This window comes from Prinia subflava, chromosome 18 (assembly GCF_021018805.1).
Source record: "Prinia subflava isolate CZ2003 ecotype Zambia chromosome 18, Cam_Psub_1.2, whole genome shotgun sequence".
In the NCBI taxonomy this organism is placed as follows: Eukaryota; Metazoa; Chordata; class Aves; order Passeriformes; family Cisticolidae; genus Prinia; species Prinia subflava.
In genome coordinates, this window is record NC_086264.1 from 3,414,054 (window position 1) to 3,439,676 (window position 25,623).

Sequence of the window (25,623 nt, forward strand, 5' to 3'; positions counted from 1 at the left end):
GCTGCAAATGTTTTTGGTTTTCCTGAAAGCCTGAACGTGGTGTGATTTTCAGAGTGAACCTTCTCTTCTTTTTGTAAGCCAGGTATATTTGAATCTTGGGTACTTAAAGTCATGTCAACATTTGGAAAAATCCTTGTCCATGGATTTCACTATTCCTTAGGTTTCCAATATTCATACTTCAGTCACTAATGGCCAAGTTTTAGACTAAATTTATTCATATTCCCAAGTGAGAGGTGTTACATAGAGGCAGCTCCTTACTATTAATAGCTACGGCATTTTTAGCCTGAGAAATTGCTTTTACTACTATAGCAAAAAATGAAGAAGTAGTTCCTCCTGTCACCACACACAATGAGATTAAATGTTTTCCCACACGTTTTGGTCTGGTATTTATTTTTGAACAAGGTTCAATACAATTGCAGGGCACACTGATAACAACCAGAAGTGTTGTCAGTGAAATGCATGAGACATGTATAAAAATACCTAAAATAAAATGGCTGCATTTTGTAGACACTTTGAACTGCACATTTAAAAGCTTTCCCGTTTATTTTCAAATTCTGCCCCAACAGTGTCCAAACATGGACTTGAATTTTGTTCTTGAGGATTGCTTTTTACAGAAATAGAACAAATTGATGCCCATGTGGCTTTCAGAAATGGTGGCAAAGAGGTATTCATGTTTTATGAGAAACAGAATAATTTCTGAAGTTACACTGGAAGTAACCTGCAGCAGCAAGTCCCTGCATGCACACACAAACCACCCAGGAAATAGCAAGCTGCTAACTGCCTAACTGGGCCTTTTCTTTGAAGACAAGTGTTAGTCTATTTTGGTGTTTGTGCTTGTAACATTTTGCTGTGTCAGTTTCAGACACATCAGCCTCAACTCCGAAATTGCCAGGTTATCCTGATGGGTCATAACTTGTCAGAAGCTTACAATTTTTAATTCAGCAGCCAATGCAAACAGTGTCCAACAGACAGGGAGAACAGCAGCTGGGATAAAAAACATTATCTACACTTCCTGGAGATGACCCAATGCTGGTATGCCTCCCAATACCCATATCTCAAACATTTTAGATCCAGTTGATAGGATCCCTATTTACGTGATTGCAGTATTTGATGGGAGATGACACTGCTTCTCATCTAGGAACTCATAAATCTGCAAGAAAAAGTAAGGCTATTTTCCTGTTCACAACAAGGCCGGAAGCAGCATCTTGCCCTTAGGACAGAACAGGCTACACTGGCCATGTCCATTTCTTGCTTTGTCCAGGACTCAGCATTTTTGGTGCATTTTTTTTCTTTTAATAGTATTTGGCTTTTCTAGAAATACTGATACTTCTCTTTGCAAGTGCTTCTTTAACAGCTTCAACCAAGCAGGAGCCTGTAGTATCGTATTGTTCAAGACCAGTTATCTTTCCTGCCATTGAACTATTGCAGACTCTGTAACCAAAACTGAATCTTTAACACCCTTTTCTTGCTCTTATTTCTTGTGCAGGAAGATGTACCAATATCCCTGAGGACGGACTCCTTTTCTGTTTCACATCTACTCCGACAGCTTCAGACCCCAGAGGGGCAGCTCTTTGGCAGGGAAACACTGGTGTGGGTGTTCACCATGTGTCATGCAGCGTTGTGGAGGGCAGCTGGACATTCGTCCATCCTTCTCTGTTCTGCCGCGGGTCACTGCATTAAGCGCAGCACAATAAAATGTATCAACAGTGCTTCTTAGGGCGGGCTGACTAACTTGGAAAGTCAAGTTCTCCCCCGTGTATGTGTGAGCGAGGAGGTGTACGACAGACCTGTAAGGCAGCGGTATCTACGCTCGGAACACCTTTCTCCCGGGAACACCGAGGCCCGCCCCGTAGGAGGCACGGCGGGAGCGGTCCGGAGCCGCAGCGCGTCCGGCGGGTGAGCAGCACCTCCACGTGTTAGCGTGTGGTACCGCAGCCCCACCGTGGTACAGACAGTCCAACACCAGAGCCAAAATCTGCCCGTCTGGCTGGCCCTGGCAGGCACATCGAGTTCACTCCACCCGAGCTATGTACGTACTTACATACGAAAAGGTTTTCTTCTCACCTGAGAGCTACGTTTGGCATTTCCTGCTCAATGCAGTTCATGTTTCTGCAATAACTCAGGCATAACATTTCATGCCTGAAACTGCATCCATTCCTGCATCTGTTAGAACCTGTGCTCTCAGCACAGACCAGGGCAAGCACAACTTCCAGGTAACAATCCTAAAGACAGTCTACAGCTTTTTAGCTGATTGACCATCCTCTTGTTGGAGATGGGCTCTGTCACCCAGCATCCTGTGGGTTCCTGTGTGCTTTTTAAAAGCTAGGACAACATCATCTCAGAAGCTGAATCTGCATTCCCGGTGCATTCAGATTATTCACTTGTAAGGACATCTGTACTGGCTAGAATCAAGGTTTTGCCCATGGGGCTGAGAATGACGGTTTCAGACGGATCAAATTACAAATTAGAAACCACACCCTCCAAACAACTGCATAGGGAAGAATCTTTCCAGAATTTCAGCATCTCCTGAACAGATACTGACTTGTTTACGTTGCCTTACACAGGCACAGAAAGAGCTCATAGTCCAAATCAGATAGTGGGGTTTGACATTCCACTGTGTTCCATGGACCTCTCATCTGGATTCGTTTTGTCCTCGAAAATCAAATCAAATTTTAGCCCCCTTAATTCCCATAAAGCCTAGCATAGTTTGGTAAATGTGTGAGCCAAGCATGATAGAGGGTTTGGCCCTTCAAATTAGAGACTCTATTGTTTCCTCCAATGCTACTGAAATGCCACCGCCTCTGCCCTGGAGGGGAGATATAAATGCCACCATAAGCTCTAGGACCCTAAGAATTTGGGCCTTGAATATCTAAATGAGAAGAAAAATATGATCCACACAATCAGACACTTGGGAGAAGGATATGAATGTGATGCAGTAAGTACATAAATTAATTTATTCTTGGTAAAATGTGCTCAACAGCACAATGCTCCAAGAGGTCATTTGATACTGTAAGGGAAAAGCAGCATTATGGAAGGCCGGGAGCAACACAGATCAGGCAACTGCAGTGTCTGCAGGGTGATTTCCAGTGAGAAGACTGAGCTGAGTTGAGGAGTGTCTGTGTTAGAGTGTGAACTTTCTTAGAGGGGAGTCACAATGGTCTCCTCAACACAACCAGCTCAGGGCAGAACTTCAGTGAGTCAGCCTGATCTGTTCTGCTTTGCACTTTCTCCTTCCCAGTGCCCTCTGGGCTCATTATTTTCAAGACAAAATTAATAAATAAGTGCCATGGATGCTTCTAGATCATCTGCTCTAGTGTATGTTTAGATCTCTAATGCACAGATATTACATAGTTCTCTCCGGTAACAATTTTTCTAATGCTTCAGGGCTGTTTCTTGCCAATATCCACTACAGGAACATTTTTTAGGTCTCAGATATGGCTGGTTTCACAGCTTCCCAGCAGTCTGAGGTATCAGTGGAGGGATTTGTGCTCAGCAGTACACAATGCAGAGCTGTGTGCCCTGCTGAGCCAGGGCACAAGATGTGAAGAATGCCTGCAGTGCACAGGGGCTGGAGTGTGGGCTGCTCAGGCATACTGCCACTGCTGGCATTCCCCAGTGCCTGCCACCCTCTGATCCCCTGCTGCACAGTCAGGGCTAAAACAAGAGAGAGCTGTTTATCATTCTTTTATTGCACTAATTGTTACAAATGTAAAGATCACTGACACTTATTTCAGTGTGATTTGCTGCAGGGACAACCTGTCCCCTTGTCTGTACAGGAGAAGCTTTGATGTGTAACACTTTCCCAATTGAAAACACATATTTATATCTAATCTAAATGGAAGTATCAGAAAAAAAATGACAGGTTATTTTGCAAGGATGTCCCAGCCGTAGCAGCTGAGTCTGCCTTTCCAGGAATGATGGTAACAATTTCAGTTCAGGTTAAGATCTGAATCTTCTCCAGAACTCTAGGAAGTGACTGGTCAATTGAGGGGAGTTCTGAATAGACATTTTTTTAAAGAAATAGAAAATAGGAGACAGTCCACATGACTCACCTGCTTTAAGAAAAAATTGAAGATAAGTCACTGTAGATGGGAAAAGGGAGGCGGGGGCTACAGTCACATGGTCTCAACTGGTCACTTCAGAGGAGTGACTGGGCATAAAAGGATCCTATAAGGCATGGGTGGATGTTTGTCATGGGGGGATTGGTAAGATCTTGATGGCAGCTGTCAAAAGTAAGTGTGAAAAACCAGGTTCACTTTCCTGGTAAAATTAAAAATAGATTTAATTTAAAAAAATAAGACAAGAGACAGAAATCAAGCAAAGTATTAACGGCTGGGTGACTTGGCATTTAGCCAAGTGCATACCTATTAATTCAGAGACATTCTTTAAATACCGTTTCTATTGCATCTGTCTGTTGCATATTCAAACTTTTCCACAAACTAGTTTCCATATTCCAGGAACTGTTTGGCATGCTCCCTCCTTGGATTTGCCTTTTCAGAGCATGTGTGTTTCTTAGCTGTGTCTTCATTATCACCTCCAGTTTGGGCTGTGGTCCATGCTTTCTTCAGGCAGCAGGTGCTGAGAGTTCAGCATATCAATAGCCGGGTCCTCTCCACATGTTCATTGGATGTTATCCCAACCAAATAGACAGTTCAATTGCAAGCATAACTATATATCAGCTATCCCACTACTATGACTAAGCAAAAATATAAAATCTATATCCTTACAGCAAAGTTATTTCAACACCACACATATAACATGTGGAATTGCATTTTATTGAAATGGTATGCTCTGACTCACCCCTGAAAAGTGTATGTTTATCCCAAGTCTGTAACCTCCCCTGCAGTATCGTTTATCTGTAACCTCATTGGCCTGAAGATCTATCCACGCCCACTTTGAATCTGCTTGTTAAAGATGCAAACAGAGAAAGCCAGCCCTCTTTGCCCTGGAGGCCTCTGGAGGCTCTCCTACTCTCGCCTTCCCCCTCTCCCCCTCCTTCCCCCTCTCCCTTTGTAACCATGTTGCCTTCCCCTGGTCCAACTCCAAATAAATCCTCGTCTCATCAGCACCTCACCAGCCGTCTAGAGTCTCCTTGCCTGCCTGCATGCAAATACCAACAAACCTAGAGCCCGGAGGCTCCCAAGGAACCCTCTCCAGGGACCCCCCTAAATCCAAACTACAACAATAACAATCATCTTAATATTTGTGAAAACCCAATACTATAATGTGTATCTATAACAGTAAGGGAGACCAAGAATTTTGTATCCTGAAGACAGAATAATCCATATATATATAGCATGACATACAGAAAAAAACCCCTTGATTGTGGCTAAGTCACAGTTTCTAAGTGCTATGCAAGGCAGCTGGGTGTGATGAGGCAGTGATTTTACTCCTGGCTGAGCGCTAATGGGAGTGACAAGCTGTATTACTGTAGCTCTTTGGGACAGGGCAAAGTTCTGCCTCTGGTTCTGCCCTCTGTGATATTTTGTAGCTCCAGGCAGTAAAAATCCTTGTGTCCCTCTATGAAGTCCTGCAGTATTAAATGGATGACTTCATGGGTGTGGATATGCAATGACAGCCACGAGGCATCATTAAAGGTATTTCAGATGCTTAGGTCAGACCTGCCCATCCAGCAGTGGCTCATGAGGATAATAACAGTGAGATTTGCAAGTTGCTTTCCATGCAGGCAAAGGTCAGTGTTTGCTAAGTTCCAATTCTCGATGTGATATTTAAAACCATACCCTTAGTATGTGTGCTACTGCCAACTTCCGCTCTGCTTCTTTTCTGTTCCTTAAAAACTCATGGCCCTCAAATCCACCAAATGGTGCGTGGTGGGTCTAATGTTGTCTAAATGCCAATGTACCCACTAGAATTATTCCTTTTTCTGCTGTGGGATAAGACATAATAGGAGAGCAAAGCAGGCTTTAACCTTTAAAGGGTATAAAGAAGCTTTATTTAAACAGAACTCAGTGTCTCATGTTGTTCTCCCCACATGTGCTCGCGCCTTCCCTTTTCTGATTTGGGAGAGAACGGGTGTTCTCAAGTCTACCTGTTCTCAAGCTTTATCCATTAAAATAGTCTTTACAGAGTTCTGCAATGCCGAAAGATCAATCTCATCCAGGCTCTAAACAGAGAGATCTCTCGCCGTGAATCTCGCCGCTGGTCACGGGGTCTCTGCCGGCACCATGCCAGCCTCTGGCTTTACTAAGCGCCTGCCTTCATGCGGAGTGCCGAAAACAAGAAAAGCAGCAGCTGCTGCTGTTTTTGTCCTCCCATCCGCAGCATAGCTGGCTAAACGATGGGCAAGCACACAAAGTCCATTGCGAGCCATGCCCAGGCATGCCGTCGAGCCAAGGCAGTCATAGTCGCGCCGATCCCGGCCGCGCAGTCCTGGCCACGTGGCTGCTCCCGGTCTGGGGTGACGGCGGCCATCCCTGGCCCCGGCTGCTCCTCTCGGCGCTGGTCCTGGCTGCAGGATTGCTCCTGGAGCCGGTGTATCCCCCCGGCCAGCACAGACCGGCTGGCTCTGCTGCAAAAGGCGCCAGCACCGCAGCAGAGCCCGGCGCAGCCCGGCCCGAGCCGACCTGTGCCAACCTGTTCGAAAGCCGGGAGCTAAGAGAGCTTTTCCCGGGCTTTGTTTGACTTTTAACATGTTTATTCGCAGAGGTGTATTCAGCTTCGCAATTGGTTTAACAGGTTGTCAATATTCAAACTAGCCACTGATTGGCCCTGTCAGGCATGGAGGAAGCTGCTAGAAGCTTCTCTGCTCGCTAGATGTCAACCAATGCAAAGCGAGCATAGAGGGATTATCGCTTATGACAGTGCATAAGCCTTTGTGTGCACTGCATATATCATAAGCTGAGCTAGTGTCTGTTACCCAGTTTCTGTGCTTATCTGTTGTGGCTCCACGTCCTGGCACACAAGTATTGCTGTTGGTGCTTGGGTGCGATGACAGAAAATAATCTTGCTAAGGAGTGGGAGGCCCTCTGCAGCCTAAATTCAGGTTTTAATGTCTTCATTTGTTCCTATGATCATGCCACGCCTCTGGTAGCATTTGTAATGAGAACGAAAGAATTGATCACTTGTTTTTTAAGTTAAATTCAGGTCATTTCAGATGAGGCTCTCCTTTTGCATTGGAGTAGCTAGCTCAGAAAATCCTGGAAGAATTTTCTGTATTTAAAGGTAACGAATTGTCTAAAAATAGGTGTTTGCAAATAGGGTTAGGAATTTTCCTTCTTATTGTAAAACAAAGGAATATTTTTGTGTTTGTCAAAGTCCTTCCACTGAAGTGCAGTACGTGTGTGTGATGGTGCCATGGCAGCCTGCTTATTGTGATTATCTACTGCAGAAATAGAACAGGAATTTCTGTTTTTCACATTAGAGGTTTTCTCCTATCTTTAGCAGTGTGTTTGTTAATGATTTGAAGCCAAGTTATGAAGTAGCTCAACTCCAACTTCCAATTACTTATTAACTTAAAATTACTTAGTTATTAATCATGCAAGGAGCAGAAGTGTAATACATTCTATAAAGACTCCAGGATCATCACATTTCCTGCCTGTTGTAAAGAAATTATTGTTACCCTTTCACTCAAGAAGTGAAGTAGTACTACCAAGTTGTGACTTGTTCGTAGATTTCCAGAGCATGCAAACTATGCTGATTATGAAAGACGAAAAAATAATTGTCTCTGTGCATTGATTATTTAATTTCTATTAAAGGGATCAAAGCCTTCTATTTCTTGGAATTGACAATAAAGTAGTTCCTGCTCTGTGGCCCTGTTTCCCCTCCCCGTACCTGTTCCCAGCTTGCACAGATGAGTCCTTCCCAAGTACTCACCAAGTAATTTTGTGTGACTCAGATGAGGTCAAAACTTGTCCATTGGTAGGAAGAGTTCAAGGGGGAGAGAGAAAACTAGAAACAAACCAGAGCCACATTGCCTAGGCCAAGGCAAGGACCTACACACCTGGTTTTACCAGAAATGAGAGCTTTAGTTTTTTATTACAATTACAGGTTTCATTGCTTTATTGTATTAATTTCTCTCTGAGACATCTTTGCATGAAGCTAAGTACTTTAAGCATTGGGTTTTCAAAACTTGGTTATAAAACTATTAAAAAAATAAACAAGCAAGCTATCCCTAGAAACCTGAGGTTTTGTTTGTTTTTTCAGTTGAAAAGTTTAGGGTCAGGATGAAGCCTGATTTATTCGGGGGAGGGGTAACATCACATTTTGCTGTTGTAAGCCAATAGTGTGGTCTTCAGTCATCAAAATACCTGTGTACCTCCTAGTGCCCAACAGCATTACAGTGTGAGTGTCCAGCAGGGTGGCATACTTGTCAAAAACAGATATTTGATATTATCTTGGGTTAGAGATTTGAAGGGGTCAGGCTGCTATTGCTCTCTGCTCCAGCTCTCTGATCCCAGAGCATCAGGCAGTGTGCTCAAGTATCTGAAGCTGCGACAGGAAAAATCAAACCTCTGGTTTTACAGCAATTGGGAAGCTATGTGGATTTGTGCTCAACTGTCCCAGTTGAGATGGAGCAGCTCCAGAGATTGAGCTTGGCATGAAGCTCCAAGCCCCAGCACAGAGCTTCTATGCTGTTGTGAACTGAGAAAAAAAACCCTGCATGTTCCTTCGCTCCTGTTTTGAGAGATTCACGATGTTGTAAATACCAATTCAATCCTTGTGTCAATATTTCCAAGGCGCACAGCAACTGCAACACACACTTTAATCCCAAATACCAGTCTTACTGTGGTGCATCTTTGGCAGTGGGTCTGTCTCTGGAGAGAAGTATACCACAGGATAGGATGTGATCAGGAATCAAATATTTGAGTATTTGAGTCTGTTCTGCCTCTCCCTAACATCAAATTATATAAAGCAAAAGTAACTTGATAGAAATCAGTGCAATGAGATGGTTGTGAAGGCAAATTCAGGTTTGGCGCTTTCCAGACTCTTCTGTGTGGCCCAGTAACTTCTTGTTTTGGGGTTGATCTGATGAATGAATTATTTGTTGGAAACAGATGGGCAAACAATAGGAACTGGGAAGGTGTGTCTTGGTTCAGTTCTTTTTTCTAGCTTAACCATCTGCGTATGCAATTTACTGCTCAGCAATTAAGGTAAGAGGCAATGCTTTCCTTCTTACAGCTGCAACTCTTGCCCCATAATATTCATAAGAGTATTATACAGTTCAGCAACAGTAACTGTGTGGGGTTAAGGGATCAAGCCGTCACAATTTGTCATAATGTTCTAAATCTATATATCTACACTGGGGCATAATCTGATGGACTGTACCAGTTTTTCCCCCAAACACTGAAGATGGGCATGTATCTGAGGGAAAGCATACGTTATCCAGTGGATTAGGAAACAGAGGAAGTTAAAGCCTGGCAAGTGCTTTGGGCACAGATGTTTCACGGTGTGTCACCCGATGATTCCAGGGAGTCGGCAGGTTGCCACCCTTTGTAAAGTTAGTGATTAAAGTGTTAACCGGAGCCTCCTGGAGGTGGAACCGTGACTAAGGGCGGGCGCTCGGGGAAAGCAAAGTGGTAGGTAAATATTCCCGACGTGCACCGAGGTGCGGGGAGTGTCCTGGGCTTCCAGCATTCCCAGTTAAGCAAAATAGTAATTAACAGCTCCGTGGGTCCCATGCAGCAGCAGAGGTAGCTGTCCGCCAGGCCCACGTTGCCATGCCTTTTTCAGGGCTCAGGGAGAGGTATGTGAAACTCCTCCTGTGCTCCTCCTGCTCGGATCGCACGCCCAGGTAAGTGCAAAGGAAGACTGGAGCTGTGCTGCTCGCTGTGTAAGCTGCGGTATCGGGGTAAGCAAGGTCCTTCGCAGCCACCCGGAACTCCAGTCACACTCCTCTGGGGTCATTTGGGTGCCGGAGGGAAGGTGAAATGCTTGCTCAGAAATGCTTGACACAAAGTTCCTGAGCGGTTCGTGAGAGTGAGCTGAGATTGAAGCGGGCGGGTAACAGGGAGTGCTGCTCCTCGGCGTGCCCGTGGCCACCAGCCCGCAGTGCCCTTCATTCAGTACGGGGGTGATTTAGAAGTGACATCAGTGACCTTGTGCGCGCTTTTCTGCGGCTAAAAACAGTCTGTGCCGGTCGACTGCAAACAGATAGTAACTTCTCCTCCGAAAATGGGGTCGCATAGTGTTTGAAAGAGATGTGTGCGAGCCCTGCTCTAGTAATGCCTGAGAGAAGGGAGCGTGTGTCTCCTACGTTGTGCCTGGGAAAGTTAAGGGGCCATATTCTCATAAAGCAACTTACTGCTGTTTTTGTCAAATCCTCTTCCGAGCCTGCCTGAGCAGAGCGCTTATGCTGTGATTTGTACTAAAGGAATGCTCTTAATGTTCTGTACTGAACTGCTAGTTAGTAAAATAAGGTGTGAAGAAATCTGAAAGCTCAAGAAAAAAAACAAAACCCTTTTTTTTAGTGGGGAAAACAAAATTGTTCAGACTAAGTACTTTGTTTTAATTACCACCTTTTTTTTTGGTGGTAGGGACATCTAATGTAAACAAAACAAAAAAGGGAACATGAAGTCCCGTAACTAGAGTATGTGACTACTAAAGTTATTCTGCTGATACTGAGTTTGTCTAGCTGAGCACATCTTACATTCATCGTTATAGAAACCAGTCATGATTGAAAATTTGCTAAATACCAGACACTTGTGAATTTAGAAGATGACTCAGCTGGATATGATGTTGTGCCTATGGTGCAAAGCTTTGTGCTGTACAAAATATTCAATGTGTATGTTGATAGCTGAGTTAACAGACAGCTGAGCCTTGTGGTTTCTATAAAAGAAATGGAAGAAGTTCACCCTATCCTGACTTCCTGTGGGTTTGGAAGACCTTTGGGAAGCACTGGGTCAAAATACTTAGGGATCTTTGCTGAGATTTGGAGTTTTAGTTTCTCTAGCACCGGCAGAGTCTCTGTGTAGCACACTGCACTCTGTGGGCCCTGTCTTAATATATGGATGCACTAGAAAGTATGTCCAGGCTGTTACACAAATTGAGATGCTGTCTTGGCTCAGTTCTGGATCCCAGGGGTCCCTGTTCTTCCAGTCCTTTTCTGCAACTGCCTTTTTTTATCCTTGTCTAAAAATCTGTGTAACCTTTTGCTTTGTCATTCCTGCGCTCTACTGTCCCTGGTCTGTGCCATTAAGTAAATGACTTAAAAATACTCAATAAAAGGGAGCAAGTCCTCTTATTTGCCTCTGCATTGACACTTGGACTTTTTCTTTGGGAAAAAACCCCTACATTTCAGGTGACACATCTTACAGACAAGTACAGCTCATTCCCTTTGTGAGATCCGTCTTATGCCCTGATGTGTTGATGCTCTTGCAGCTTTGAAATGTGCACTGGTCTTTTTTCTCTTTGCTTTTCCTAGACTCCTCCAATAATTGCAGTCCTCCTCTAGAGATGCTCAGTTTGCAGCTGCCCCAGTTTTCATTTCCTCCTGACTTTCCCTTTGCTTTCCCTTCTTTCCTTCACTGTATATTTCATGCTTCTCTCAATCTTCTGCAAGCATTAGGTTTCTACTTGGTTAAGTCTCAGGCCAGCAATTTAGTCCAGCCAAGATCCCACTTTCTAGGTGTAACCTATCTGAGGAAATTCTGCCCTTCTAGTCCAGTTTAACATAATGGTAAAGACACCAAGTAAGTCAGAAGATGGCTTTGAGTAAATGACACAGGCAGATATGGTTGGAGTGGCTGGAGAATTAGCATGGTTTAGTTAGTTCAAATCAAAGGGAGCAATGGAAAAGGTATTTCACTTCTGTTTTCTTCCTCAAAAGGACTACAGGGAAGTTACATGGAAAGCAGCAAGATGGCAGGAGGTGATGGAAAATCTAACAACTTTGTGGATTTAGGGAGTGCCAGTGCAAATATCCTGACATCTGTTGTGTCAGGTACTGGTGTTAGGGAAGCCACTGTGTGGTGGCAACCCACAGGTTTAGGGCTTGGTTAGAAATAAACACTGTAAGAGGTGTGCAGCCAGAATGTGCCCATGGGAAGGGTCCAGGGAGAAGAGTTCATCTCTGGAGTGAGCTGGCGGTGTGGAAGTGTTTGATACAAGGCTGATAAGCACAGCTGGTCACATAAATGAGGGAAACATAGTGGGAGTTGTGCTTCTCCACCAGTCATAGGAAAGAAGGCTTTGTCCTGGATGTTTGGGCTGTGAGGGAGAGAAAGGCATTGGTGAAGAATTATCCCCATCACCACCCACTCTTCCAGTTAGGTTTTTTTCAGCATTTTAATGGCACCTGGCTGATTAAAATCTGTTCAAGGTGTTTAAGGCAAATAATTTACTAGGAGCCATCCACTGCATAGCGAAACACAGTGTTCATCTCTTTTTTTGTGTGTGCAAAGGTCACTTCTCTCCATGTGCAGAGATCAGCTTTTTCTTTCAGATGAATCATTTTAAGGCCAAATACTGTAGAAAAGAGTGCAACTGTAAGCAGTGAAGCGGTGCTGGAGCTTTCCAGTGTCACTGCTCTATAATTAATAGAGGTAACTTGGCTATCCACTGCTCTTAGTTGTTTCCTGACAGGTGGGAGGAAGCTGAAGTGTATGTTCAGTTATTCAGGTGCCAAAGTACATAAACTCCTCTGCATCTTGTAAAAATGGCTTGAAATTACACTGACAAAGGCAGCTGCTTCACTTAGAGGTCTTAAGTAAATTGCATAAAATCAGATTTCAGGGTGTGGCCAGTGGTTACTGAAGTCATTTCAGAGGGGTGGTATATAGCAGTGTATTCCTCACATACAAACTCATGTCTGTGCAGAAGTCCCTGGGCTTGTTTGACTTTCAAGTATGTTTTTGTCTTGATGGATGTCACCCAAAGGACAAAGGGAGTTCTGCTCCTTTCAGTGAGCTCCTGATAGAGCACTGCTAAAAACACCAGCTGTTCAGGTAAAGCTCATTTTGGTAGTGCACTCTGGTTTTAGGGGTTATGAAATAACTTCCTGTATATTTGGTAGGGTGAAGATCATGGTTTTGATATGCAAAACTTCTTATTTGTCCACATATGTTGTTTTTTAGAAGATATTTATCTATGATTGTGGAAAATTGCTCACATCTAAAAAAGCCACTCAATAGTGAAGTACACAGAGGTGAGATGTTTACTCTTTGTCCAGCCATGATCTGTTCAAGGTTAAATGTTCCCTAAATCAGTTTTTGAAAGGCTACTTGTCATTGGGACTATAGACAATTTTTGCAGATATCTTTGACTAGGCCCTGTCCAATGCAGTCTGAAATCAGATTCAAGTCAACTCCTGGCATAAGGGACAATGGACATTGAGTGCTGTGAGCCAAATGCCCTTGTCTGTCATGCCGAAATGAGAGAAATGGAAGTGGAATGATCAACTTCCAGTGCAGTCCTTGGAGATGTTACTGCTTTTCATGGGATTCTTTGAGGGTTTTTCCCTGCCATGTGTGATGCCACTTGTTCAGTTAACTCCTCAGTCTTCCTTTTATTCTGGTACCTGAGGGTAAAGGAAAGGGCCTAGACTCCATAATTAAGCTTATTGAGGAATGCATTGTTGAAGTCTCGTGGGTCTGGCTCATTGCCTGCATAATATGCTCAAATCCCAATGGGAAATCTGTAAATTGTATTGCTGCCTCCCTGAAATTACCATCTTGTTCTCTCTTTGCTATTTCATTTGCTTTCTTGGTGTGCTGCAGGACACTGCTAATCATCAACACTCCTTCCCTTGCCTAGTTTTAGGAGTCTGGATGAGGGTGGTTTGCTGAGTCATGGTGTGTTTCGGTGACCCTGGGTAATCCTCTGTCCATAGTGGACACATGGATTCTGACCAGTACAAGGGCTGCTGTCTCAGACTGCTAACAACTCAAACGTAATCCTGGAGTTGAAGTGGTTTTAAAACTGCTTGAGAAAGTCCTGGTAGATTTAGTACTTGTGATTTAAAGTACTGTTATATACTTGATGGGAATGGCTTATGGCTTTTTTATTAGGAGTGGGAAATACTTACGTACTAAGGCAAAGTATAAAGTAGTCAAAATATGGTACGGTGAGGCCTCAGCTTGAGCGTCCCAGCCTGTTTCACTTGGCCAGTTAAAGCTTTGTGCTTGATTACTATTCCATCTTCTGTAGTAGCAGTAGTAAATGTATTTACTTTTTTTTGACCTCTTGCTTAGATTCATCTCTTCTGAGTAAATGAAGAAAGTGACTATGAAGGCACAGCATCTGCCTTCTGTTTTCATCAATGAAGAGAAGTTTGTAACCAGGTAAATTATTAAAACCCTGAACATTTAATGACTTTGCTGATTTCTTTCAAGTTATTCCACATTTATTAATTGACAGGGGATCCTGTAGGGAGCTAAGTCTGTGGCAACAGCAATCCATACCACTTAGTTTAACCTGTCTACAGAACAGAGTTGGCCTTTACATGGAATTAAAAGAACAGAGCATTTAAACCTTTGGGTCTGTGGTTTTGTTCTGTAAGGAGAACAGCCCTTCTACAGGATTCTGAAATAAAATTACAAGTTAGGGAAGAAAACCTTCCTGTCTTGGAAATCTGGAATTGACCATGAGTTCCAGGGTTGAGCTCTGCTTGTGTGCAGCTTGGAGTTTGGCAGCCCCAGATTGCAGGGTATCTGTGCAGAAAGACTTTTGGGGCTGCTAGCTCTCTGCTGTGGTCAGAGGAAGTGACCTACCTGTAAAAAAAAGTTTGGAATTGCAGTCTGTCATTTGTGGGATGCTTTTTCACAGTTCGGTCCCCCTGGGAGGAAATTTTCCTACTGCTGCCCCAAACTCCGAGGCACCTGGCATTTAGCTTCACCCCCTTTCTTACGGGATTGTTTTTCTCCTGTTGACAAGAGCACAGGAGCTGGAAGAAGGGCCTCTCTTCCCTTCGCTCTTGGTCTTCCTGTGGGAAAGAAACTACCTGTGGACTCAGCCTGGGATAGGGTCTGCAATGGAATTTATTGTGCTGCAGTAGGGATTTGTTCCTGAAGCCTGATACTTTCCTATGTGGCCTAAGCAATGCTGTTTTCTCCCATTTCAAGGAAGGGTGTCAGGGCTTTGCCCAGAGCACACAGGCAGCAGATGCATCACTCCCTTTCTCTTCCAGAGTCGTTCCCTTTATACTGCTGCTAATTTGGGATGCACTGCTTTTGTGTCAGAGGTAATTTATGTGTGTGAACTTGGCATGCAAAGGTGTTTCGAAATGTACCAATTGAACTAGTGTCTCTGGGGCTTTATTCTGCTAAATACTTGCCTGTTCATGTGATGAAATGTGTATCCCAGTTGAGACCTTTCTGCATGACAGCCATGGTTTAAACTTCCTTTGCCTTGCAAAAAGGGAAATAAGTGTTTCAAGAACCACTGACATTCCATATGCCCTCAGGCTTGCTTCCAATGCAATTTCCATACTGTCATCCCTCATCTACACTTTGAATCTGCTGTTATACTACTTCTTTTCCAGTTCTATCCTGCGAATCTTGCTGATGGGGCAAGCTTGCTGTTTGGAAGTTGCACAATGGCTGGATCAAAAGGCTGACCAAAGCTTGTGGGATGATTTGGCTGCCTGAACTGCTGCGTCTCCAGCATAACTGCCATAAATATTCACAGACTGTGTGTAGAGCTGGGCAGGAGAGGGCACAGATGAGCTGTCCTGGGTTAATGTTTCCAGAGAACAGTCTGAGCTCTGTTGTGGTTTACCACTGGGGCACCTGATCTTGCAGCTTCTTTGTACTTTTGCTACTGAAGAAAGTGGTGAATCTGCAGTGCATATTACGTTTTTGGGGTGAGTTGTTCTGCCAGTTACCTGGCTTTGGTTTCTATCAATGGCTGTGTTTGGCTGTTGTCACAAAGCTGCTTGCAATACAACAGCTGCTGATTTTCCAGACACCAAACTCAGCAGAGATGGCATCTCTCTCTAGGTTAGGGCAGTAGGAATATGTGTTACAGTAAGACTACTTCTTAAACTCGGCTGGTGGACATATTCCCTCTGGGGCAAAAAGAAGGGAAATTGGTTTTTGCTCTTATGTTTCTACTACATAAGGACAAATAAGTCAGAGTGAGCTGCTGTTAATCTCTCCTTCAGGGCTTTTCTAATTGCTTGTGTGGTTTGTCACTGTTGGTTGCACTAATGCAAGGCTGAAACCTGAAAGATTTACTTACACAAACTTCTGAGGAAGGTAATGGCAAGTTTTTCTAGACAAGGCAAGAAACTGTGAAAATCTTGAGAGCATGCTCTGAAAAACAGAATCTGCTTCAGAGATGACCCTTACCAGACCACTTACTGCTGTTAGTCTATGATTTTATTTGCCTTTGCAGTCAACATGGACTAAGAGTAATAGGTGGGCCTCAGAGTGTGACCCAAGTCGCTTATGTATTTCTAATCCATCTTCAGGGAGCTCAAATTCCCAACTTCCTGCTTGGAAAAAAACTTGTGAAATAACAGCTGTCAATAAAATGATTGCCAAATGCTCTGAAATAAAAGGGACTTGAGTTTGAAGCACCTCTTGAGCAGGATCAGCAGGTCTGTCACAATATCTGTCAGACAGAACTGCCTATCTCCTACTTGCCTGATAATCATGAATTGCATCTGGAGCTTGCCTGTGTACAAGGCCAAGATGTGCTTAATCTTACTTACCTGTAGCCAGCATGATCAGAACTGGGCTTGTGTCTGATTCTTATCCAAATCTATTTGCATTCCCTTTTGGTGGGATGACCTGAATGTGGTCCCTCACAGCTCACAAGACACAAAGAACCTGTAATGATCCATTTCAACCCAGTGCAAAGAAGGGGTTTTGCATTGGGTATTCTCAGTATTCTGAGGATTCAAGACCAAAGTAAGTTGATGTAAATGTTGAAAATCCTTGTTTAGAGTCCAGTTGATAAAGCTAGTTAAAAATATTTTCGTGTGTGAAATTGCAGGAATGTAAAGTAAATAATTTACATCCACAGAATTAGCAGGGAATACAATGAACCTTGAGTTTAGTATTGCAGCCCTTGTCCTCCTGTTACCTGCTAGGTAAAAGCCCTGTTGATCTTTTCCCTTCTCACCATGGGAAAAGTCTCTCTAAAGCAACAGGACACAGTGTCCTGTTTATTAGGTGGAGAGGGGAGGGATAGGTATACCAAGGAAAGCTTTCCATGTTCATGCTTTGTATGGCCTTCTGCCCCAAGCACATCATGGAGGTGTTACCTGCCCTCCTGGCTGTCCCTGGTTCTTCCCTGGTGTTTGGGCCGCTGGGCTCTGGGGAAGGCCACATTCCTGGGTCGTATCCCATGTTAGGCTGTCAGTTCCTCTGGGGCACTTCTGTATTTAAAATTGGTGGAGGAGTTGTAATAGTGTTTCTGATGGTACATGAGTTCTGAATAGCTTCAGCAGCTCTCTGAGGAACATGTGGTGCAGAGTTTGCAGGTGCTGTGTGTTCAAACTGTGGGCCTGCTGTTCCAACAGCTCACACAAATGTAGAAATAACAGGCATTATTTGGAAACAAACCTGGTGTCTTCACACATCACTGTGAGGCAGGACATGAAACCACTGTAGTCATTAGTCCATAAGGAAGAATTTGTACACTTCCATGCAGTTGTTCCCCATGGTTAACCACCTCTGCTGGTGGGAATTGCTTGTTTGAATTACAGTCTTAGTCACCTTTAAATGGTGTGGGGAAGAGTGTTTCATTCTCAATGGCCTTGAAATACATTTCAGTTAATTCTGTCATTGTTCAGCCCTCCATAGCCTGAGCTGCAGCTGGCTTTTTGTCTCCATGACTCCTTGTTTGTAGAGGTTCTCTTTATCTTCCTTCCTTCCTCCTCTCAGCAAAGATGTAGTGCAAGTCTGTTCTGTGTCAAACAGAGAAATAGAAATGTTAGACATCCTGTAGGTGTTTGGAGATAAGAAAGGTATCTGCAGCAGTATTAAAACTGAATGGAAGCCATCATGCAGGGAAAACCAAGTGCAGCTTAGTTAAAATAATCTGCAACATTGGTGCATGGGGATGTTGTTCTGTTTGCTTCCTCCTCATGACTGCTACAGAGGTGCAAACTACGAGCTATTCTGAGGCAGTGTTATTAAGGTCATGTGGGACTGACTAATTAATTTCCTCTGGGTATTTAAAGAAGCAACTTATGAGCAACCCCGTAATTTGACAAAACTTTACTCTCAGAAAATGGTGTATGAATCATAAATAAACCTATACAAGGATGATATGGGTAGCACAGTTATGGGGTGTTACCCTGCCACATACCACTTGCATTTTACAGACATGTTAAAAATTTTTTTTCATTGTGATCTGTATTTTAGAGAGCAGCTCAGTTCTCTTCTGAAGAATTATAACTCTTACTATTCAGATCAAGAGAATCTGCAGCTGAGATATAATCAGGTAAGGATTTAGGGGTGAGAAACTCCACTAATCTGGACATCACAAATTAATACTCTCTTTTCCTCACAGCTCTGGACTCCAGCACTTGCTGTGGTGTTTTTATTGCATGACATACTCCATCTAATATAATAAACCAGAACTGGTTTCTTGAACTGATCAGATCAGCCTGCAGCTTTGGCTGTTTTGGAAATTGCTTAAAACTGAGGTTACACATTCTCCAAGTAATCTGTTCCACGGCTGTGTCAGCCTCAGTGATTTCACTGTATTCCTGTTACTTTGAGGGGAGATAGTTAGTGCTAGATAATAACAGAGTAAAAATCATCAAGTAATAATAATCTATTTCATGGTTTTTCTCCAGCAAGAAGGAAGCACACCATTCATTGAAGGAATCCTCTCAATATTCTGGGGAGTGCAACATCCTATCCGATTAAAAATTCAGGATGAGAAGCAGATACCCTCTTTTGTAACCCTGAAGTCAACGGAGAATGCAGGTTTTTTCCCTAGTAAAAGGTAATGTATGAACTTCCCAAAGGAGGCTAGCACTTCAAGATAGCTCATGTTGTAGCTTCAATGGATATGGCTGGCTGCACTGGATATCCCAGATTCCCCACAGGCCTTGGTGGTTGCTGGACAGCAGAGCCTTTCAGCCCCTTCTGCTGCACAGAAAGGTGTGTGTTTGTAGTATCTGTGTTTGACCCTCAGACTAAGGAGCTGGAGGAGGCTGCTCTTTTTCATGGGAACTGGCTATTCCTATACAAGGACTGGAAAATTGATGTACGTAAAAAGACCCAAACAAACCCTGCATGTTTCCATGTACACCTGATGCTGGTAGCCCCTGAAAGGCCTCATGTTGGTGCACACACTAGAGCATGAAGCCAAAATCTGCTAGTTAATTGTGTGAGGGATTGTCTGTCCCAGCTTAAATTTCCAGTTATGTGAGGTGTAGAACCATTGCTGCTCAAGTGGAGTTCAAGTTAGGGAATGAATATTGACTTTGTGCAAAATATAGTGTAAAAAACCCTTAAAATGCCCACGGACCAGCTGTTCCAGCTGCTGCCAATGACATTCTAAATTCCAGTGTGTTGTGCTCAGCTGATATAAGTACTCAGTGTACTTTTTCTTTGTTTTGAGCACTGTTTCCCCTGCCTTGGTTGTTGAATTTGATGAGCTGAATCTTGTAATACAGAGGCAGAATCAATGTTCACCCTAATGACTCCCTGATAAATTATGTATTGGAGAGTTTCTTTTTCTAATTACTTATTGTCTTAGATTGCATGTGGAACATGTTGGAAATGGGGATTTAATTTGCCACCTTTGCAGCTGTGGAGTTCCAGTAGTCTTCCTCCCTGTCTCTGGCTGTTGAAATGAATTTTGACAGGAGTAACTAGGAAAGAACCTGAACTTTAGGCAAATCTGGGTCTTGGTTTACATTGACCAGGTCTGCTGGTGTGGGGTGCACGTGGCCTGCAGGGCAGTTGTTAAAAAACTTCTGACTGGTGGAAATCTGTATCCTAAAGTAAACATTAACTCATTATCCCAGAAACATGGGGCTGCCCTGACATGCTTTAAGGTATGCAGAGCAGCTTGGCTGTCTGATCTTAAATGAACTTGGTAAATGTGTGGAATACAACCAAGATCTTGATTGGCATGTAAATTGGGGATAGCTGAATATTGTTGGGAATTACATATATATATATATATGTACACACACACAGAATTAATTTTTAATATTGGGCTACAGATTAGTTTATTCTCAGTCAGAACAGTAACTGGCTAAAGACCTTATGCTGAAGAGTTTAGGCAATGATTTATGGAAATACTGACATGAATATAGCTTTTCTGAAAGGCTGGATGGAACTTCCTGCTCTCGTACACAACTGGTTTGGACAGCACAAGGGCCTGTGTGTAATCTAACCTGTGTAACAGACCTGTGTTCTATAACTATTAAACAACAATATATGTGTTTTATGTGCCTGCCTGGTAGTCTGAGTGAGATTAATCCAGGGTGTTGCCATAAAACAGATCAGGAATTACTGTAAGTTGTTTAAGTTAAGTCCTGGTTGATGTTCAGCAGGTTCTGAAGTGGATGGGTTACATTTGGGTGATACCAAAATATGGTTATACCATATTTTAATACCTGATTTTATTATGACTCGAACTAAAATTACCATGCTGAAGTCTGTAAGTTGAGCAGGGATAAGAATGTATTACATGAACAACCCTGGCCACAGGATAAACTGAAATCACTGAGTTAATGAGGAGCTGTCAATGATAACTACATGTTTGGTCTTTCAGGGGAATGACTCGCTGGGGAGAATTTGATGACCTCCATCACATTAGTGGGGATACACTGAAGTCTACTGAGGAACAGCCAGACCTTGAGCAAAGTTAGTGTTGGTGCTCTCATGTTAACAGAAAATTCTGTGTTCTGTGACAGTGCAAAAGGAATCTCACACATCAGGCCTTCCCTACCAGCAAAGGGAAGTCTCTTTGCTCTGTGTAACATGTACTGCATGCTGGGGAAACACCGACCTAGGGTGGGTTAGGGCCAACAGTGCTGTGCAGGTGACTTGGTGAACAGCCAGTGGGAATGAGCTGTGCATTTATCAAAGAAATCATTCCCAACGGAGCAAAACAGCAAACTACAACCACTGCAATCAGCCTATTCTTCATTGTATGCCTATGCCTTGTTCCTTTCCTGCTCCACCCTCCCCCTCGACCCCCAAAATGATAAATAGTAAATAAAGCCCTTCACCAAGAGCCTCCTTTCACTGTGGGTGCTGGCAGGGAGGGGTGAGCAGCTGCACATGATGTGTGGTTTTATTCTGTCCAGGTTATCCATGTTACGAAAGTCACACGCTGAAGTCCAGGAGGGAGCAGGAGCTCGACTGTGCCACCCTGCCCCGGACCAGCAGTGATGCCACGGCCGTGCGCAAGAGGACCAAACTCCCTACAATAACCAGGACAGAAGTAGAAACTCACAGGTTCTCAATCAACGGCCACTTCTACGACCACGAGGTAGGAAATTTTGGGCTTGATTTTGTCACCTGAGGGACAGGAAACCCTGTCCAGTGAGTTTTGCCTTATGCTCATGCCGTGGTGCGGCTGTTCTTGTTGCCAGACGTCAGTTTTCACTCCGGCTTTTGGGTCAGAAACGAAAATAAGAATCAACAGCCAGATGAGAACCAGACAAGTGATAGAACAGTTGCTTCGTAAGTTTAAGGTAAGTCTGCTGGCAGAAGGAGGCATGGCTGTGTTCTGGAAATGTTCCTTCCAGTGTGCACTCCAGCACTGCAGTAAAGATGGGAATAACCAGGCAGGGTAGTGCATGGAGTAGACTGTAAAAAAACACCCACATGGGTAATTTTAAATGCGTGGGTTGGGTTTGTTTTATTAGTGTTATCATGGCCCTCAGAGGCCAGAAAAGTTACACTGGGTGCATGGTGTGCGGCGATCGGAGAACTGCAGAACCGCTTCTCTCAGCTCCGCGCTCCCGCCATTCCCAGGGCAGGCAAGGGCTGCGCGTTGTCCGTGGCGGTGCTGCCGTCCCGCGGGCAGCCCCGGGAGCTGCGGCTTGCGGGAAACAACTGCGAGTTAGCTTGAGTGCCTGGGACGTGCTGTCCCTTAGAGCCAGGCATATGGAAAGATGCGGAAAGTTACAGTTAAATGTGCTGCTCAAGGTCAGTGCCATACTGTCTGAAACGACTTTTTTTTTTTTTTTTTTTCCCCTTGGAATTTCCTTGGAACCATCTCCCACCAACAACATTGTATGTGGTCAGAAGTAGCTTTGCCCTTACTGCTGTGTATTTCTCAAAATATCTTGATTTTGCATGGCTGCTTAGTGTTTAATTTATACTTTAATGGTCTTAAGCTTCCCATTTAACTTGTCTAGAGACTTCACTATTGCAGCATTACTTCATGTAGTTAGTAAGACTTGGGAGTGTCTTGGAAGGAAAACTTAACTTCTAGGAGTAATAAGGAGGGGAATTACAGAGCAGGGTGGAAAGTTGCAGGGAATAAATGGCAAAGTAAGGGTTCAAAAACTCTGTTGTTTTCTTAATGTGGCTGTCAGGCACGAGGGTAGGTCACAGGGGTTTACCTTGATGGCAACACAAATAGCAGATCTACATGTGATGGGAGAGGTAAGCGATATGAAGTAGTTAAGGATGCTGCAAGGAGACCAGGCAAGAAAGATCTGGGGTTCCAGTGTATTACTGACTTGGGCAGCATGAGAGCACAAGGGTTAGGGCTAGCACAGGGACAGTGAGCATGGCAGCACAGCTTTCTGTCTTATCCAGGTCCAGTATCTTTTAACTCTACTGCAGACTGGATACCTGTCTCAGACTTTGATCCAAATCTAATCTCTCAGCTGATATGCACAGGGAAAATATGCTGAGAGGGAAGTGCTGGGAAGATCTGTGAGTCTGAATGGATTTTCTTTTTTTTTTTCGCAGATAGAAAACAGCCCCCATGAATTTGCACTTTATGTTATCCATGCGTCTGGAGGTAAGCCAGCCACTGCTGCTGGATCACTTAATCTCTAATCATTCTCTGTGTGTGTGCGGATTGTGTCCTTTGGAGTAATGGGACTCCTTCCAGGCCTCTGTCCATGTTTGTGCACTGTGTGTGTGCTGTGGTATTTTGCCTTCTGAGGGACCTTTCAGAGATATCTCCTCTGGAGAGGAAAAGCTGAATAATTGTATTGTGGGCCCTTTCAGCTGTCAGCCTTGGAATGCATATGCTGGGTTCAAAATACTCATTGTTCAGTGGGAAAGGTTTACTTCCATAGCAGTTTACTCTTACTTTTTCAGGAAAAGGGAGATTTGATCTGTATTAATGGGAACACCAGAGAGAATAGGAGAGAACTGAGGGAGAAGGTACTATAGAAGGCACAATATTAGGGAGCTGTTAGGTATCTGGTAATTGCACTTGAGTCAGTACAGGATCCTGTCAGGAAAAAAGGCACATGACTGCAGGTGATAGATAGAGCCCCTGTGGAATGTCCCATGTTTTATGACATTGCTTATAAATTCCAGAAAAGAAGCAGTTGAGGAGTGGAGATGTTCCCTTGCTTCACAGGCTGCTGCAGGGGCCCTCTGAGAAGATTGCCAAGTTCTTTCTCATGGACAGGGATGTGGAAGAGATTAGCAGTGATGTACGTATATCCTCACTTCTTATAGTTCATGGAATTTTTCTCAATAACCATAGTTAGTAGTGCCTTTGTTGTCTTCTCCTTGTTAGGTGGCTCAGTACATTTCATTTCATCTTCCCTTTTTGAAATCGATTCTGCACAGAATAAATGAAGAAGAGGAGCAGGAGATTCAACAGACAATTGCAAGGTAAACAGACATAAAATGAGGTGTCACAGAGTCCAGGGCAATCTGTACAGTTGTGGCCTGGCTCATGAGGAGAACATACAGATGTAATAGAGTGCAGGCAGAACACTGTGATGGGAAGTCTGAAGGGAGTGGGAGGGTTTATAATCCTTTCCCTATCCTGTTGCTCTTAAAGATTTCAGAATTACTGACTACACACAGGGTGGGTCTTCAGAAAATTTGGACCTCAGGGTAACTTCTCTTTATTTTGTTTGCTGTTTGCTTTCTGAGCCTCTGACTGGTTCCTCAGTTTGTACTTGCTGTTGTGTATTCTTCCCTTGGAAAGAATAAATGCAGTACACACAGAATATTTTTGTTCTGTAGTATTTAAGCCATGTCAGTGCCAGATGTCCCTTTAAAACTTCAGGTGAATGACAGCAATCCCCCTGGCAGTAGCTCAAAATGCCCCACAGGTACAAACCAGAGGGGCTCCCATATTTGTAAGTCCTGAGTTCATGAGCACCAAGAAGCTACAGCAGCCATAGATCTTTTACTGCATGGTGGGCTGATAATCATGTTGAATTGAAGTGTCCAGAAAATGTTTAGAAAATACCAATCTTGCCTGCATTGGGAAAGTTTTTGTTGCCATTTGACCAGCTCATTGGAATTTGGGTTGAAAGTTCGCAGAGATTATTTAAATGCATTCTCCCTCTCAGGTACGTAAGAGAGAAGAGCCTGATACAGCAACACCTTCACAGTCGAAGTGTTAAAAAAACAGAGACTACAGTATGATGGGATGGCCCCTTAGGAACACCCAGGAATGGCCCCTCCTGAACGCCTGGGCTGCTGAAGGGCAGCCCTTGCTGGACTAGGACTGAGGAGTGCATCAGCCTTGGAGAGCACAAAGTGCTCTTCACCGTTAAACAACTGTGATTGCCCCCACTCCTGCAGCACTGGGATGCAGGCTGGAACCACCTAAGGAGCTGCACTACATCGCCCAAACAACAGATGCTGAATCTGACTTGGAACTTAGCCAAATATCCCCTGAAAAGCCCAAGGCTTTAAATCCTGCTGATGTATGACCTGGTCCAAGAGGCTGGCATAGAAAAATACTGCAATAACCAATGTGCTGATAGAAAATATGCAGATTAGGAATATGGTTGTCCCTCTCTTTGAGAAATATTAGCATTAATACATTAGCAGAAAGCTTTTCAGTAGAGCCAAGTGGCAGAAGATATTTGTGTATTTAAAATTGCAGGTAGAATTTTCATGTAAGTTATAAAATATCCATGCAAGACACCTGAAATCCAGTGACTTCAGGCTGGTGGATGCTGAAACTGCTTAAGCTTTGATCTACTGTTAGAAAAACATAACTGGGAACCCTCCCACTTAGGAACTGCACAGCTCTTAGCAATGACAGGGAATTTGTCACTGAAATACCTCGTGGACTACAAAGTAAGAACTGACTAAACACTCTAGGGTCCTGAAAAGCATCTTGGTGGTTTTTGTAGTTGGAATAAATGATTGTGTTCCTTCCTGTATTTCTGTTTGAAAGGGAATTGAGAAGTGCTCAGTGAGAGGCTGCAAGTTACAGCTGCAGAGGGTTGGGCTCAAGGCCTCCCAGGGATGCAGTTTGGGTCCAACCCAGCCCCACACAGGGCACAGCAGCCAACTGTCGGATCCTTTCTGGCTGAGTTGTGTTGAATGTTAGAGCTCAGATTATAAAGACGTGAATAAAATAAATCTGTGCACAGTTGATTGTCCTCCTGCAGTAGTTGCTTGTTTTTACCTGGTATTTGTGGCTTACTTCAACTGCCTTTGCCTTATGCTGGTACCAAGGCAAAGGGAGGAAAGGAATGTGCAGAACATGTTGCCTAGAAATTGTACAGAATAAATCAAATTGTAAAACTTTACACTGCCCAAAATCACGTTACTGGGATGTGAATTCAGAAAGTAAAGT

General features: G+C 43.8%; 1 protein-coding gene across 3 annotated transcripts; it reads left to right on the plus strand.

The window, feature by feature from the left end:
- Window positions 1-9,540: 9,540 nt before the first annotated feature.
- On the plus strand, window positions 9,541-25,419 carry RASSF6 (Ras association domain family member 6). 3 transcript variants are annotated; one of them, XM_063415190.1, is made up of 12 exons: window positions 9,597-9,751; window positions 13,032-13,102; window positions 14,148-14,237; window positions 18,270-18,348; window positions 18,707-18,858; window positions 20,644-20,735; window positions 21,182-21,366; window positions 21,470-21,571; window positions 22,803-22,854; window positions 23,385-23,503; window positions 23,590-23,687; window positions 24,380-25,419. In XM_063415190.1, exons 3-12 carry the CDS (start codon window positions 14,167-14,169, stop codon window positions 24,453-24,455), a joined length of 1,026 nt encoding a protein of 341 aa, XP_063271260.1. In that variant the 5' UTR covers window positions 9,597-9,751; window positions 13,032-13,102; window positions 14,148-14,166; the 3' UTR covers window positions 24,456-25,419. The 3 variants fall into 3 exon arrangements, with proteins under 3 accessions (XP_063271258.1, XP_063271259.1, XP_063271260.1); XM_063415189.1 differs by lacking the exon at window positions 13,032-13,102 and having other exon boundaries at window positions 9,590-9,751; XM_063415188.1 differs by lacking the exons at window positions 13,032-13,102; window positions 14,148-14,237 and having other exon boundaries at window positions 9,541-9,751.
- The last annotated feature ends 204 nt before the right edge of the window (window positions 25,420-25,623 follow it).

Bases quoted from the DNA above. Each gene is read 5' to 3' on its own strand.
- RASSF6 (XM_063415188.1), top strand. From the start codon at position 9,678: ATGCCTTTTTCAGGGCTCAGGGAGAGGTATGTGAAACTCCTCCTGTGC. The intron at 22,855-23,384 runs GTAAGCCAGCCA...TATAAATTCCAG, and splicing joins TGTTATCCATGCGTCTGGAG to AAAAGAAGCAGTTGAGGAGT. The intron at 23,504-23,589 runs GTACGTATATCC...TCTCCTTGTTAG, and splicing joins TGGAAGAGATTAGCAGTGAT to GTGGCTCAGTACATTTCATT.